At 50.2% G+C, this 13,706-nt stretch overlaps 1 protein-coding gene across 1 annotated transcript in view; it reads left to right on the top strand.

Annotated features, from left to right (window-relative positions):
* PDIA5 (protein disulfide isomerase family A member 5) overlaps positions 1–13,706 on the top strand; it is a 95,069-nt gene that overhangs the window by 43,436 nt on the left and 37,927 nt on the right. Inside the window, exons 8-10 of the mRNA XM_082459487.1 lie at positions 2,499–2,566; positions 9,113–9,204; positions 9,298–9,369. Of these exons, the coding sequence (XP_082315613.1) occupies positions 2,499–2,566; positions 9,113–9,204; positions 9,298–9,369 (232 nt within the window). The remainder of the gene's footprint in view (positions 1–2,498; positions 2,567–9,112; positions 9,205–9,297; positions 9,370–13,706) is intronic.

Genomic DNA, 13,706 nt, shown 5'->3' with positions numbered 1-13,706 from the left:
GGCAGTGGAAGCCTTTAGTTGTGACAAATCTGGGTCCCGAGGACCTACTGATTATTCAGTGAATGTTTGTTGACTGAATTAATGAGAAAATAAAAGGGCTGGTGCTCTAACTTTTGGGGTTTGAGAGTGATAATTAGTCTTCTCTCTTCCCCTTCCTCCCAAGTGAATCAGTTGAAGGATAAACTCAAATAGGGATCACAGTACGAGCTCTATTTTTCGTAAAGCTCAAGTGGCAACTGGCTTGGCCCAGAGCTTCCTGTTACTCTTCCATCTCTTCTTCCCCTCAATAACTTCTTCACCCAGTGCTCCACCCATGGGGACAGCTGGCTGACTGACACTTGTTTAGGAGTCACGGGGGATAATGTTGTTGCAGGCTGTAGACCGGCCGAGCTGGGGGAGAGAGGCCACACTTGTGAGGACAGGCAGTAAACTCCTGAATGTGACCCAGTGGGTGTCCCACTTCCTCCATCTCATCAAGTCACTGACTAAAGTGGGGGGTGAAGGGCTTCATGTGTGCCCCCTTCGTCGTCTCTCCTGGGGAGTGGAGTGACATCCCCATTCCTGGTGGAAGTGTCACCCCACCATGGACGGGGAGGCAGGCTCTCAGGCCTTGTGCTGGTAGAGGCCCCCCTGCTGGTGCTTAGTTCTGCCCACCCTCCCAGGTGTTGGCTCTGCCCTCAGCCTGCAGGGCAGGTGTTGTCTCCACCTTACAGATGGGGAGGCTGAGGCTCAGACCGCTTACATTGCTAGCCCCGGGGTCACACAGGCAGCAGTGGTCAAGGGGTGATGCACACCTGGGTCTCATTCTCCCCAGAGCTGAGCTCCCTCCTCTGCCTCTGCTGTGCGGCCTCCCATCCCTACCACGTGGCATCCACCTGGTGGAGCTTGGGCACCCCGGGGTGTTGGCATTGCTGTCTCTGTTTCCATTCTCCTCTCCGAATCCCCACAGAGGGAACAAGGCTCCCTGACAAGTGTCACATTCCTCCCTTCCAGTGCTTGTGGGGACCATGCTGTGGTGGCAGCTGCTGGGGAGAGGTGCCTCTTGTCTTCTGAGGGCAGATGCTATGGGATTGCGCTGCAGGCTGACCTCACAGCAGCTCCTGTGTCTCCTTGAGTCTGAGCCTGAACTAACGGCATGTACTTAAGCCCAGGCGTAATGCGCTGATGTGTGTGTGTGTGTGTCCATCTGTTTGCCAGGCAGGAACGTCAAGGAGGGGGCTGTGGGTATTTTGAGAGTTTTATGTCAAAATATCCTGCATTGCATCTTGTCTAGTAGACTTGGTGCTGGGGAGGTTCAGGTGGTCTCCGGGGAGTTTTGACCTGCTCACGGTTCTACAGTATCTATATCTGGCCCAGTGGCTGAGAGCAGCTCTCTACCTGTGTTACTCTGCCCACAGCCTGCCAAGGCATTAGCTAAACGTGGATTAGAGCTTGTCAGTCTGTCTGCCGCTGTGTGGCCCTGTCCCCACTGTGCCCTGTCGAGATGACATCCAGACTGACGTGGGTTCCAGGCAGCTTTGGTATCTGTGGCCTTCAGAAGCATCTCAGAGCCTGTTTTGCAGCAGAGCGGCTGTCAGAAAGAGTAACAGCCTTGTGTGTCAGAATTCCTCCTGTCTGAGGAAACTGGGGCTCGTGTCCTGTGGGGTCAGTGCCTATGTGTGGCTTGTTCTGGTTGAAGGGAAGGGGTGGGTTTAAATCAGAGTCTCTCTGAAGTAGTAGTGGGTGTTTGGGGCCTGGCTGTCTTGGCCCTGAGCCCCCCACATTTGGGGGTTTCACCACCCAGGAGAGGAGTGTGACCGTGGTGGACCAGAGAGGGTTGAGTCAAAGACATCACAGAGTTCCCCAGTGTCAGTGCTGGAAGGGGCCTGAGGCTATCTGGTCCAACACCCCTCACTTGCCAGAAGGGGCAGCAGCCCAAAGTGGTGACCTGTCGGGGCCATCCAGCAGGTCGAGGGAAGATGAGAACTTGAGTGTCTGATCCTGGCCATGCCTCTAGCCATGGTGTGATTCACTGTTAATGAAGGAAAAGAGGCAGAAAATCCCCAAAGCCATTGTATGTATGGTTGCACATTTTTCCTCCTAATAGCATTTGATTCAGGTTCATCTGCAGCCCCTGGCTGGGCAGCGAAGGGAGGCTTTTAGTTGCTCACGAAGGGGGTGCTTTCCTGGCACCTGCTGTGGCTCCCTGAATCCCCGTTGAGCTCATCCTCAGCTCTAAATTATTCAGTGCTTTGCCCTCCCCCAGCTGCGTCACATTTGCCTGTCGGTCCCGCATTTATTGAGTGACTGCTGGGCTGGGTCCTGTTCATGCCATCGAGTTTGTCAGCTCTTGGGGGGCTGGGGCCTCTGCCTCTGTCCCCATGTGCTCCCAGAGCCTGGGGCAGTCCTGGCTTCTGGAGGTGGGATAAATGCTTGTTGGTGGAGGCTGGCCTGAGGGGAGAGAGGGCGGAGCATGGGGCCAATTGTAACCGTTTGGTTTTTCTCCTGCCGGTGACTAGGGTGCAGCGTGTGCAAGAGGATAATGCCGCATTTCCAGAAGGCTGCGACCCAGCTGCGGGGCCAGTTCGTAAGTGAGGCGCCATGGGCCAGGCGGGGCTGCCTGCCAGCTCCCTACTTCTCCCTCTCTCCCTGGGAGATGGCGGAGGACGGGTGCAGGGTGAGGGGAGAGGGCAGGTTTTGAAATCACGAGAAGGACTTACTCTATTACTGCTGCCCCTGCTGCCCCAGGCGTGTGGTTGAAAGACCTGTCCTCAGTGGATGCTGAGAACTCTCCAGAATTGCTGGGACCAGGAGAATTTGGCGCCCGTCAAAGACCAGTAATGAAATAGCCAGGAAACCAGCGAAGCACGTTCGGTGTCGCCGAGAGGCCAGGGGCCAGCAGCAGACCGTCAGGGGTCTAGAATGATGGGGGCTGGGCTCCAAAGCAGGCCGAGGCTCTCTCGATGCCGGGGAGCCCAGTGGCAAAGAAAGGGGGGCACGGTGACACCAAGGGTGGGCCCAAAGCACAAGAGGGTCCACAAGGCAGCCTCCTGCCCAGGCTTGCAGGGCTCTGTGGTTCCTGTGGGGCAGAAAGAACATTGAAACCACAGCGGGGAGAGGCGGTGGGGAGCTGGAAACCTGAGCCCACGGGTTCTCAGAAGGAGAGTGTGCCGGGGAGCGGACAGGAGACAGAGTTGTCTCAGGGATGCCCACCTTTAGGAGACAGGAGGGGAAGGGGAGCCACTGAGGAAACGGGCCTTCAGAGAAGTAGGAGCAACCACGATGGTCAGTGAGGGAGGAGGGGAGGCCGGGGCGGTCAGACCTCACCCAGGGCTGAGCATCAGTCACTGATGGGCCTGGTCGTCTCTGTGTGTCCTTCGCTTTGCCAGGCTTGTCTCTTCTGTGCCATAGGTCTGTCCATTTTTGCACTTACCCCGAGCCACAGAGGTTTGGGGGTTTTTGTTCCGTTAGTTTTGGGTGTTTGTTCTTTTTTTTTCTTTTTGGTGGCAACAGAAAAATAACTGCTAGCTCCTCTGAGAGCATGGCAAAATCCATATTCCTTTCATGAAAGGTCATCAGGTGCCATCTCAGTGGGGCGGGCCAGAGTCCCACCAAGGGAGTCCTGAGATCTTAAAACTGCATCATGATCTTTATGGATCAAATTAAGTTGCTGATTAGTTCAGAGTCAATTAAAAAAAAGTTTAAATGGCAGCCCCTGAGCATGGTGACAGCCCTGCTAGCTGGCCCCAGGATTGGGTTGCAAAGAACCAGCTGCTTTCTCTTTTGACCTCATTTCTGGGGAGACACCAGCGTCCTGCTTGTTTCTCACTAATAAACTTTTAGCAACTTGCCTGGAGACGTTTGGCCCTGGGGCACACATATACCACTCTGGGGAAGTTTCACTTCACATTTTGGGGCCTCAATAGATACCATATTTTAAGATTATTTCGCCTGGAGAAGAGACTTAATTACCCACAGAGTTCTTTCTGCTGCACCCGCGTACACTTAAGACAACCGTTCAGCTCACCTTCCTAACTCTGTGGTGCAGTGGAGGGTAAAGAACTCCAGCCCCAGTCAGATCACGAATTAGCTGGCCAGCTCCGTCAGAGCAGGTGAGGTCTTGGTGCCAGCCAGTCTCGTGCACTTTCTGGAAGATTCTCAGCCAATGCTGCCTCTACCTGCCAAACTCAGCATTCCTCCAGGCCCCTCCTGTGCTCCCCCAGAGCCTGTCCCTGCCTTGCATGGTCGTGTCAGCTCATCTTTGCTTTTGTTCTGGATCACTTTGTCCACCAGTTGATACTAATTATAATTAGGTTTTCTCACTGAGATGTGAGCTCTTGAGCATTTCTTCAGCACAGAGCACAGGCCAAGCTCAGAATAGGTGCCCAACACATGCTGATGAATGAATGAATGAGCATGTGGCTTACTGGGTACATTTTATTTTAAGCTCTATAGTTACATTAAAAGCGATATTCTCCTTTTTGAAAGGAATTCAGAGCATCAGTTCCTAAGGACGGAGGCAAAGTGGGAAGGACGTTTGTGGGACAAGGGCCCTGGGTTCTTTTCTGGCCCTGGGTTCACACTAGGCTCACTTGCAAGGTTAGCCCTGAAGATTACTTGTTAAGGGTACCTGCTTCCAAAAATGGAAAAAAAAACCCCCCAAAAAAGCCAGTGCCTGCTTCTCCTCCTTGGGCCCAGGTCAAGAAATAGAAAAAGGTGACCCTCCCAGTTCCCTAGACAATGTTATAGAAAAGTCAGTGGGATTGTTCAGGTACCCAGTGAGGCTGGCTAATCAAGCCCAGCTTTGGCCAGGTGTTAGTTACCTCTGTGTTATGTGAACTCATCCATTACTTTGCTTCTGTATTTTCTTACTTGGGGTTTGTTTTGTTCTGCTTTCCCCTTAGTTTCTGAGGAAAGCACCTTTTGAAAAGTTCTCACCCTTTCCCAGCTCCATAAAGGAGGAAGGGTCCGAGCCACCGGGGACATCACCTACTTCAGGAGGCCTCTAGAGGCCAGGGCTCATGGTACAGCCACAGCTTCCCAGGAAGGGGGCAGCCAGAGGTGTGGATTCCTTTTTGTCCTTGCACACGGGGCAGAGATGGGCTGCTGGTCCCCTGAAATCAAAAGCTTGCCCCCCACCGCACTGCTGAAATCCAGCTGGGTTAGCACCTCCTGTTTCCTCTTCATCTCTGTCATCTTTGGGCCCTTTTTGGCTGGCCGTGTCTGTGGCAGGGGTTAGAAACCTTCCTCCTCTACAGATTTCTTGGGAGGTGTCCAACCTAATGATGTCATTAAGTTGGAAGCGAGGCTGGGTCAGGGATGTGCAGCCTTTGCCATTTTGCAGACTCAGATCTGCCTCTTTTTTGCTGTCACTGATGTCTGGTGAGTCATCGGCATCTGTCCCATCTACTCCTACTAATTGACATCCTCATCAGCAGCTGCTCCCCTGTCTCAGAGCAGAGCCCATCCTTGTCTGTCTCCTCTTCCCAGCCTTGCCAGTTATTGACATTGACACTGAGTCTTTTGCTAACCTGGGCCACGATGGGCCATCTGGGTGTAAACGGTGAAATGTGTCGGTCTCGGTGACAGATTTGTGCAGATCAGACTGTGGTGCTGGCTGTTACTAACCGACTGGGAGATCTTGGGCAAGTTGCCTTGGAGCCTCCACTTCCCCCATCCTTAAAATGGGGATGGTAACACCAACCCTGCCCACCTCTCTGGGCTGTTGGAAGAGCGAATGGGCTGGTGCGTGGAGACAGCTCTACAACCTGCAGACACTTCACAGATACAGATGACTGCCACCTCCACCCGGCTCCCACTGCTCTGCTTACTGTTCCTTCCACTCACCGCACGGGATGCTCCCAAGGGCCTGCTTTCCACCCTCCTTTCTTTCTTACTAACACATTGGAGCAAGGGCCTGGCACTGTACTCTCCTTGTCTCCTATGGACTGTCCCTCAGTGATTTGTATCTGCATCTATAGCTCAGCAAAATGTAGCCCCATGGAGCCTGAGTCTCTAAGCTCCAGTACCACACGTCAGACTGCTTGCTTCCCATCTTGGTCTGGATTCTTCTCCCTGGGTCCCAGATGCAGGATGTCTAAAATAAAATTCAGTGTCTTTCCATCTGGCAGGTGGCCAGCTTTCCTTCACGACTCCTCCCGAGCGCCGCAGGCTCCTCTGCCGGTGTGCCTTTCTGCCAGGCCATTGTCATCCATCTCTCCCCCTCACATCCTCCATCCTCTCCCTGCCCCCCAGCCCAGGTCAGACCCTGGTTAGCCCATACAGGGTGGTTGCCAAAGACTGCTGACTTGTCTCCCTGACCTGTGACTTTCCCCTTGCAACCCCCGATAGCTCTCCGGCACCTCCTGAATAAAGTCCTGGTTTCTTAGACATTAAAGCCTGGTCCACAGCGACCTCAGTGAACTCGCCCAGCCTTCTCTCCCTACTCCCTTCTGTGTGTCCTACAGTTAAACCAACATGGTCTCAGTTCTTGAGCCACATCTTGTTTTGTCTTGTCTCCATTTTCTCTTCCTGGAATGTCTGTGGAAATCTTACCCTCCTTGACCACTAGCTCACATGCTCCTGCTTTGTGGAGTTTCCTTGATGGTTCCTGTCACAACATGGGCTGGACATGAGGAAGATCATGTTGTGTCAGCCGACTGGCCCCAAGCACACATGGCTCGGTGTCAGGCACGGTGGCCCTAACTTCTCCTTGGGTTGAGACCAGTTTTTTCTCATTTGGATTCACAAACTCCAAAAAGTGTTTGTAAGTAGTTGTTCAAAAAAACAGTTATCTCATTAATAAATGACCCCAAAGTAGTCAGAAGTGCTACAGAAACTCAGAGAATTAAGAGTTCATCACAAGCAAAGGTGGTTTAGAAAGGCCACGTAGGGGAGTGGGATTTGATTTGCCTTAAAAGATGGATGAGTCTTCGGTGGTAGCCAGCAACCTGAGCAAAGGGGGTAGAATACTCGAAGTCAGGGCCAGGAGAATACAGCGTGGGTTCTGGGAGTGTGAGCAGATCTGCAGAGCTTCTTAGTGGTATTAGTGAAGACGGCTAACAGATTTTGACCGTTGTAGATACTTGTACCATCTCATTTAGTCTTCACAGCAACCAGAGGAGGGGGCTGCAGATGAGGAGACTGAGGCACAGAGGCAACTGTGACTTGCTCAAGGAAAACATCTACTGAGAGAGGAGTTAGGATTTAGACCCAGCATCCTAACCCCTGAGCCCAGGTTCCTAGCCACTGTGGTATATTCCCATCTGCAAGGGGCCCCAGACGGCAAACAGTCCAACTTCCTCCCTGTGCAGAAATCTCAGACTGTCTCATTCCTGGGAGAATTAAAAACCTAGACCCTAGCAGGTGCACAATTAAGGGTTTTGTAGAGAAGAAGAATTAAAAAACGAGATAGGGACCATATGGTCTTTGAGTGTGGAGTTAGACTTTAGCCTGCATTCAGTGGAATTGAAAGGTTTTGCACCGGGAAGTGGTGTAATGAAAGAGGAGGATGTGGAAGATTAATCTTGTGGTGAATGTGCACTGACACTGGGGAGATCAATTAGACATTAAAAAAGAACTCTAAACTAGACAATTATTACTGGAACAGGCTGCTGAATCAGTCTGGGGAGATGAGCAGACGGGGTTTTAGAGTGTTCCAGGGCTTCTAGTAAGTTCTGTCTCAGGCTTATTTTCCCTGTATTCCTTGTAGCATCCCACAAGGGGGTGGGAGAAAAAAAAAACAGATTTAGCAAGCATTTATTGTGTGTCTGCTGTATGCCAGGCACTGTGCTAGGTACTTAAAATGGTTCATAAGATATGTTTAGACGCCTCTAGGGATGGAGCTGCCAGAGGCACAGGTGGCGCCCATCACCCAGGATTTGGTAGGAAATAAAGAACTTGAGCACCAGTTTTGTGCTAAAACCTCTGACTTGGGTCATCCCATTCAGTTCTCTTAAGAACCCTGTGATAGTCTCCTCACCCACACCTTCCAAACAGGGAACCTCAGGGAGGGTGAGTGACTTGTCCAAGGTCACGCGACTGCCAAGTGGAAAGAGTCTTCTGAATCAAGTTCACTGTCCACTGAGACTGCTCTTTCCCGTTTTCTCTCCCTATGCCTCCTTACATATTATTCAGCAAAATTCCGCTTCCTGGTTTCTTCTTTCTGCTTCTGTAAATGGTGCTGGCGTTTTTGAACTTCCTCTCCCCACCCCTCTATGCCACCCGGCGTTGTGGAACAGCCTTCTTGCATCTGACCACACTGTGTTCTCTCGTGAGAACAGATTCAAAGTCCTTTTTCCGGGCACCTGATCCTGCCATATAGAAAAAAGTTCCTGCTTTGGGAAAGGAGTTCTAGGGGACTCATTCTGGGTTGTTCTTAGTACATAGGCTTGTCATCTGTAACACAGCTACTACAGTTTCCCTTCCCCATTCAGGGGTGTTGGATATGTGGACCCCTGCAACCAGAACATGTTCAGACTTCAGAGATGATGGTCAAATGATGCTGTAGGTGCTGGTCACCCACAGGAGGCCTAACAGGGTTTGGAGGGAGGAGAGTTAGGCAGGCAGATGGTCATGAGAACCATGCAACCTCCTTGGCCACATTAACTGTGAGATCTGAGAATGTTGCACATGAAGCCGGGGCGGACAGACTGAGCTATCCAGGAAGGTGTCCAAGGATGCCTTAGAGTGGTAGAGTGGCTGAGTGGTGATTCCATAACTTGGGAGAAGTGTACAACCTTAGTTGACATGGGCAGAGAAAAGGCATAATATGTACTTGGGTGGCAGTGAACCCACTCTAGGACCTGGTTGACCTTGGTAACAAGGCCAGGTTTCTTCTTCAACCCTCAGAACTTTGTTTTGCTCTGGGATGGTTTTTCCCACAGGGCAGGCAGGAGGGAATGCCGGTATGGGGGGCAGCCCTTGGGCCCAGATGACTGCTTCTTCCAGAGCACTCGGGCATCGTTCGCAGCTGGCTCGGGTAGCCTTGCTCCCCCGCTGCCCCGGGCTGTGCGTCAGACTGTGAGGCTTCGTCCCCATCGTCTGTTTCTGGTGGGACAGCTGGGCGGGCATGGACAAGGTGAGGGCGTCTGCGGGCGGAGAGTGGACAGGTCTGTTCTCCCTTCGCTCCCAGGTGCTGGCCGGGATGAACGTCTACTCCTCGGAATTTGAAAACATCAAGGAGGAGTACAGCGTGCGCGGCTACCCCACCATCTGCTATTTCGAGTAAGTCCCCTGCTTCTCTGCTGACGCTCGCTCCCCTCCCTGACGGCGTTTGCCTCCCTGGCTGAGCCCACGGTGTCTCCCCATGTTTCACAGGAAAGGACGGTTTCTGTTCCAGTACGACAGCTATGGGTCCACAGCTGAGGACATCGTGGAGTGGCTGAAGAAGTAAGTTGGCGTTTGCCTTGGGTGGGGGTGGGGGGAAGGGTGCCCAGAGCGGGAGGGGCATCTGCCGGGCCCCAGGGTCTCCCTGGTCACAGGGCTCCGGCTGGTGGTTGGGAAGAGAATGAGGAAAGAAACGACCATTTTGTGCTGCCCACGCAACTGTCTGTGGGCTGCATCTAGGTGAGGATGGGGATCTGTGCGTGCAGACGTGCCAGTCGGGAGGATTTCGTGTGACTGGCCGTGATGACTGCATTTCAGATAGGTTTTTTCCCCTTAGTCTACCTGATGGCTAGAAGTATTTCTCACCCAGCACGGCAGGTTTGAGAGAGGTTCCGCTGCAAGTCTCTCTGAAAATAGAGTTGTCAGTCGAACACTCATTTTAAACATAACACTTTGTATTATGTGCCATGAAGCTAAGAAGTGTCCTCATGCCTTAGATTTGCAGACTGCTTTGCCGTTCACCATGCAGCCCCGCGGAGCTGCTTCATAGCAACCTGTGGTCCTGTTTATAACGTGATTAGATCCTTATAACCCAAACCAGCCGTGCACCTGGAGTCCCCCGTCCCCCATGCTAGGTGTGTGACTTTTGCGTGACGCTTGGACCCTGACTGGTGTGTTGGATGGGGAATCTGTCTCCCCAACACCTTCTCCGTGGCCGGAGCTCTCCTGAAGCCCACCCCGGAACACTCACCTGCTCTGGGCTGTGCCTGTCACCGGCCTGGCACTTGCCAGTCACTGCTAGTGTGTGGTTATTCGTGCACAGTGCTTAGAATAAGAACAGCGTTTTGGAGCATTTTGGGAGCTCCACTTTGTGGCTGACCCTGTTCTAAGCGCTTTGTGTCTCATGAAATCCTCAGGACAGCCCCATAAGGAAGATATTATTATTACCCTTATTTCACGAATGAGGTGACTAAGCAGCGTGATGAAGCAGCTCGTCCAAGCTCCTGCAGCTGACAAACAGAAGGGCTAGCGTTGGCCCCCGGCAGCAGCTCCCCCGAGCTCTGGCCGGAGCCTCTGCCCTTTCCCCAGCTGCCAGCACGGTGGATATTTATTGACATCGTTACCGCAGGGGCAGAGGATTAAAGAATTAGTTATCCAAAGCAATGAGGTTGAAAGTGTGTATTTTCAGAATGGGAAAGGAAGATAAATTTTGTACCAAAAAAAAAAAAAAAAAAATACCCCCAAACCCACAACAAACTGTTTGATTCTAAAGGTTGAAACTCTCAATCTTCTGTTCCGTGGGTTCCCGGGAGCCCAGGAGATAAAACACCATGGCAGAACCGTGTTTGCATGGTGTCCTTTATTTCTTGGAAACATTTTCACATCTCTGTCTCCATCTATTACCTCATTTCCAGCCCCTGCCCAGGAAGGCAGCTCCCCATTATCCTGTACTCATTGTCTTAACCTGGGCCTTCGCACCCCTGTTTTCATTTTTCACTTGATAATAAGCATGTCCTCTCCTCCAGCCAGACATATCTCGCTCTGCTTTGGGAGAAGGTTTCAACAAATGGCAGTCTCATTTGTCACCAGAGCATAAAATCTGCTTCCCTCCCCCTTCTCTAACCTTTTCTGGCTTCAAAATACACTCTTATCTTCTTGAAGGATAAGGTTTATTATTGTTTTTAGAAAGTGTTCAGAATTGCTTGCTAGCCCTGGATCAGGGGAGCACGTCAGTGGCTTTTCTGAGATGGGGTATTATCTCCCCACTGGACTCCACCACTCCGTCCCCCACCCCACCCAGCCCCACCGCAGCTCCTCCACCAGACTCTGTCCCAGGCCCCACTCCTACCCCCAGGGCTACCTCCTGATCCCTGTCCTGGGCTGGCCCTCGCCACTTCCCACCTCCGCCTTCCTCCCTCTCCTCACCCCCATGGGCCGGAGACCTTGTTAGCAGCTTTTGGTTCACCCTGGGTCTCCAGTCTCCAGGCGGCTGAGGTTGGTGGGGTAACTCCGGGGAAGGGAAGACAGCATCCGGGTCCCCCTGGGCAGCACCTCCGGAGCTGCCCAACCACCTGTGGTCCCTGTGCTGGAGGTGCACACATGGGGGCAGCTCCTCCAAAGGCATGACCATAGCCCACTCCCCCAGCACGGCCGGGGGCAGGGAGGCGACTTCCTCAAGGACCCCCAGTGAGCTGCTTCATCTCATGCCTCAGCAAGATCCAGCAATGTCACTGTGCTGCCAGCTCGCTTAATTTTTTTTTTTTTTTTTTTTTTTAACATCTTTATTGAAGTATAATTGCCTTACAATGGTGTGTTAGCTTCTGCTTTATAACAAAGTGAATCAGTTATACATATACAATATGTTCCCATTTCTCTTCCCTCTTGCATCTCCCTCCCTCCCACCCTCCCCATCCCATCCCTCTAGGTGGTCACAAAGCACCGAGCTGATCTCCCTGTGCTATGCGGCTGCTTCCCACTAGTTATCTATTTTACATTTGGTAGTGTATATATGTCCATGACACTCTCTTACCCTGTCACATCTCACCCCACCCCCTCCCCATATCCTCAAGTCCATTCTCTAGTAGGTCTGTGTCTTTATTCCCGTCTTGCCACTAGGTTCCTCATGGCCTTTTTTTTTTTTTTTTTTTTTTTTTCCCCTTAGATTCCGTATATATGTGTTAGCATACTGTATTTGTTTTTCTCTTTCTGACTTACTTCACTCTGTATGACAGACTCTAACTCCATCCACCTCATTACAAATACCTCCATTTCATTTCTTTTTATGGCTGAGTAATATTCCATTGTATATATGTGCCACATCTTCTTTATCCATTCATCTGTCGATGGACATTTAGATTGCTTCCATGTCCTGGCTATTGTAAATAGAGCTGCAATGAACATTTTGGTACATGACTCTTTTTGACCTATGGTTTTCTCAGGGTATATGCCCAGTAGTGGGATTGCTGGGTCGTATGGTAGTTCTATTTGTAGTTTTTTAAGGAACCTCCATACTGTTCTCCATAGTGGCTGTATCAATTTACATTCCCACCAACAGTGCAAGAGTGTTCCCTTTCCTCCACACCCTCTCCAGCATTTATTGTTTCTAGATTTTTTGATGATGGCCATTCTGACCGGTGTGAGATGATATCTCATTGTAGTTTTGATTTGCATTTCTCTAATGATTAATGATGTTGAGCATTCTTTCATGTGTCTGTAGGCCATCTGTATATCTTCTTTGGAGAAATGTCTATTTAGGTCTTCGGCCCATTTTTGGATTGGGTTGTTCGTTTTTTTGTTATTGAGCTGCATGAGCTGCTTGTAAATCTTGGAGATTAATCCTTTGTCAGTTGCTTCATTTGCAAATATTTTCTCCCATTCTGATGGTTGTCTTTTGGTCTTGTTTATGGTTTCCTTTGCTGTGCAAAAGCTTTTAAGTTTCATTAGGTCCCATTTGTTTATTTGTGTTCTTATTTCCATTTCTCTGGGAGCTGGGTCAAAAAGAATCTTGCTGTGATGTATGTCATAGAGTGTTCTGCCTATGTTTTCCTCTAAGAGTTTGATAGTGTCTGCCCTTACACTTAGGTCTTTAATCCATTTTGAGTTTATTTTTGTGCATGGTGTCAGGGAGTGTTCTGTTTTCATACTTTTACATGTACCTGTCCAATTTTCCCAGCACCACTTATTGAAGAGGCTGTCTTTTCTCCACTGTATATGCTTGCCTCCTTTATCAAAAATTAGGTGCCCATATGTGTGTGGGTTTATCTCTGGGCTTTCTATCCTGTTCCATTGATCTATATTTCTGTTTTTGTGCCAGTACCAAACTGTCTTGATTACTGAAGCTTTGTAATATAGTCTGAAGTCAGGGAGCCTGATTCCCCCAGCTCCATTTTTCGTTCTCAAGATTGCTTTGGCTATTCGGGGTCTTTTGTGTTTCCATACAAATTGTGAAATTTTTTGTTCTAGTTCTGTGAAAAATGCCAGTGGTAGTTTGATAGGGATTGCATTGAATCTGTAGATTGCTTTGGGTAGTAGAGTCATTTTCACAATGTTGATTCTTCCAATCCAGGAACATGGTATATCTCTCCATCTATTTGTATCATCTTTAATTTCTTTCATCAGTGTCTTATAATTTTCTGCATACAGGTCTTTTGTCTCCTTAGGTAGGTTTATTCCTAGATATTTTATTCTTTTTGTTGCAATGGTAAATGGGAGTGTTTTCTTAATTTCACTTTCAGATTTTTCGTCATTAGTGTATAGAAATGCAAGAGATTTCTGTGCATTAATTTTGTATCCTGCTACTTTACCAAATTCATTGATTAGCTCTAGGAGTTTTCTGGTAGCATCTTTAGGATTCTCTATGTATAGTATCATGTCATCTGCAAATAGTGACAGCTTTACTT

This window comes from Balaenoptera physalus, assembly GCF_965194825.1.
Source record: "Balaenoptera physalus genome assembly, chromosome: 4".
Classification (NCBI taxonomy): domain Eukaryota; kingdom Metazoa; phylum Chordata; class Mammalia; order Artiodactyla; family Balaenopteridae; genus Balaenoptera; species Balaenoptera physalus.
Note: the sequence above shows the minus strand (reverse complement) of the source record. Positions and strands in the feature narration are given on the sequence as shown.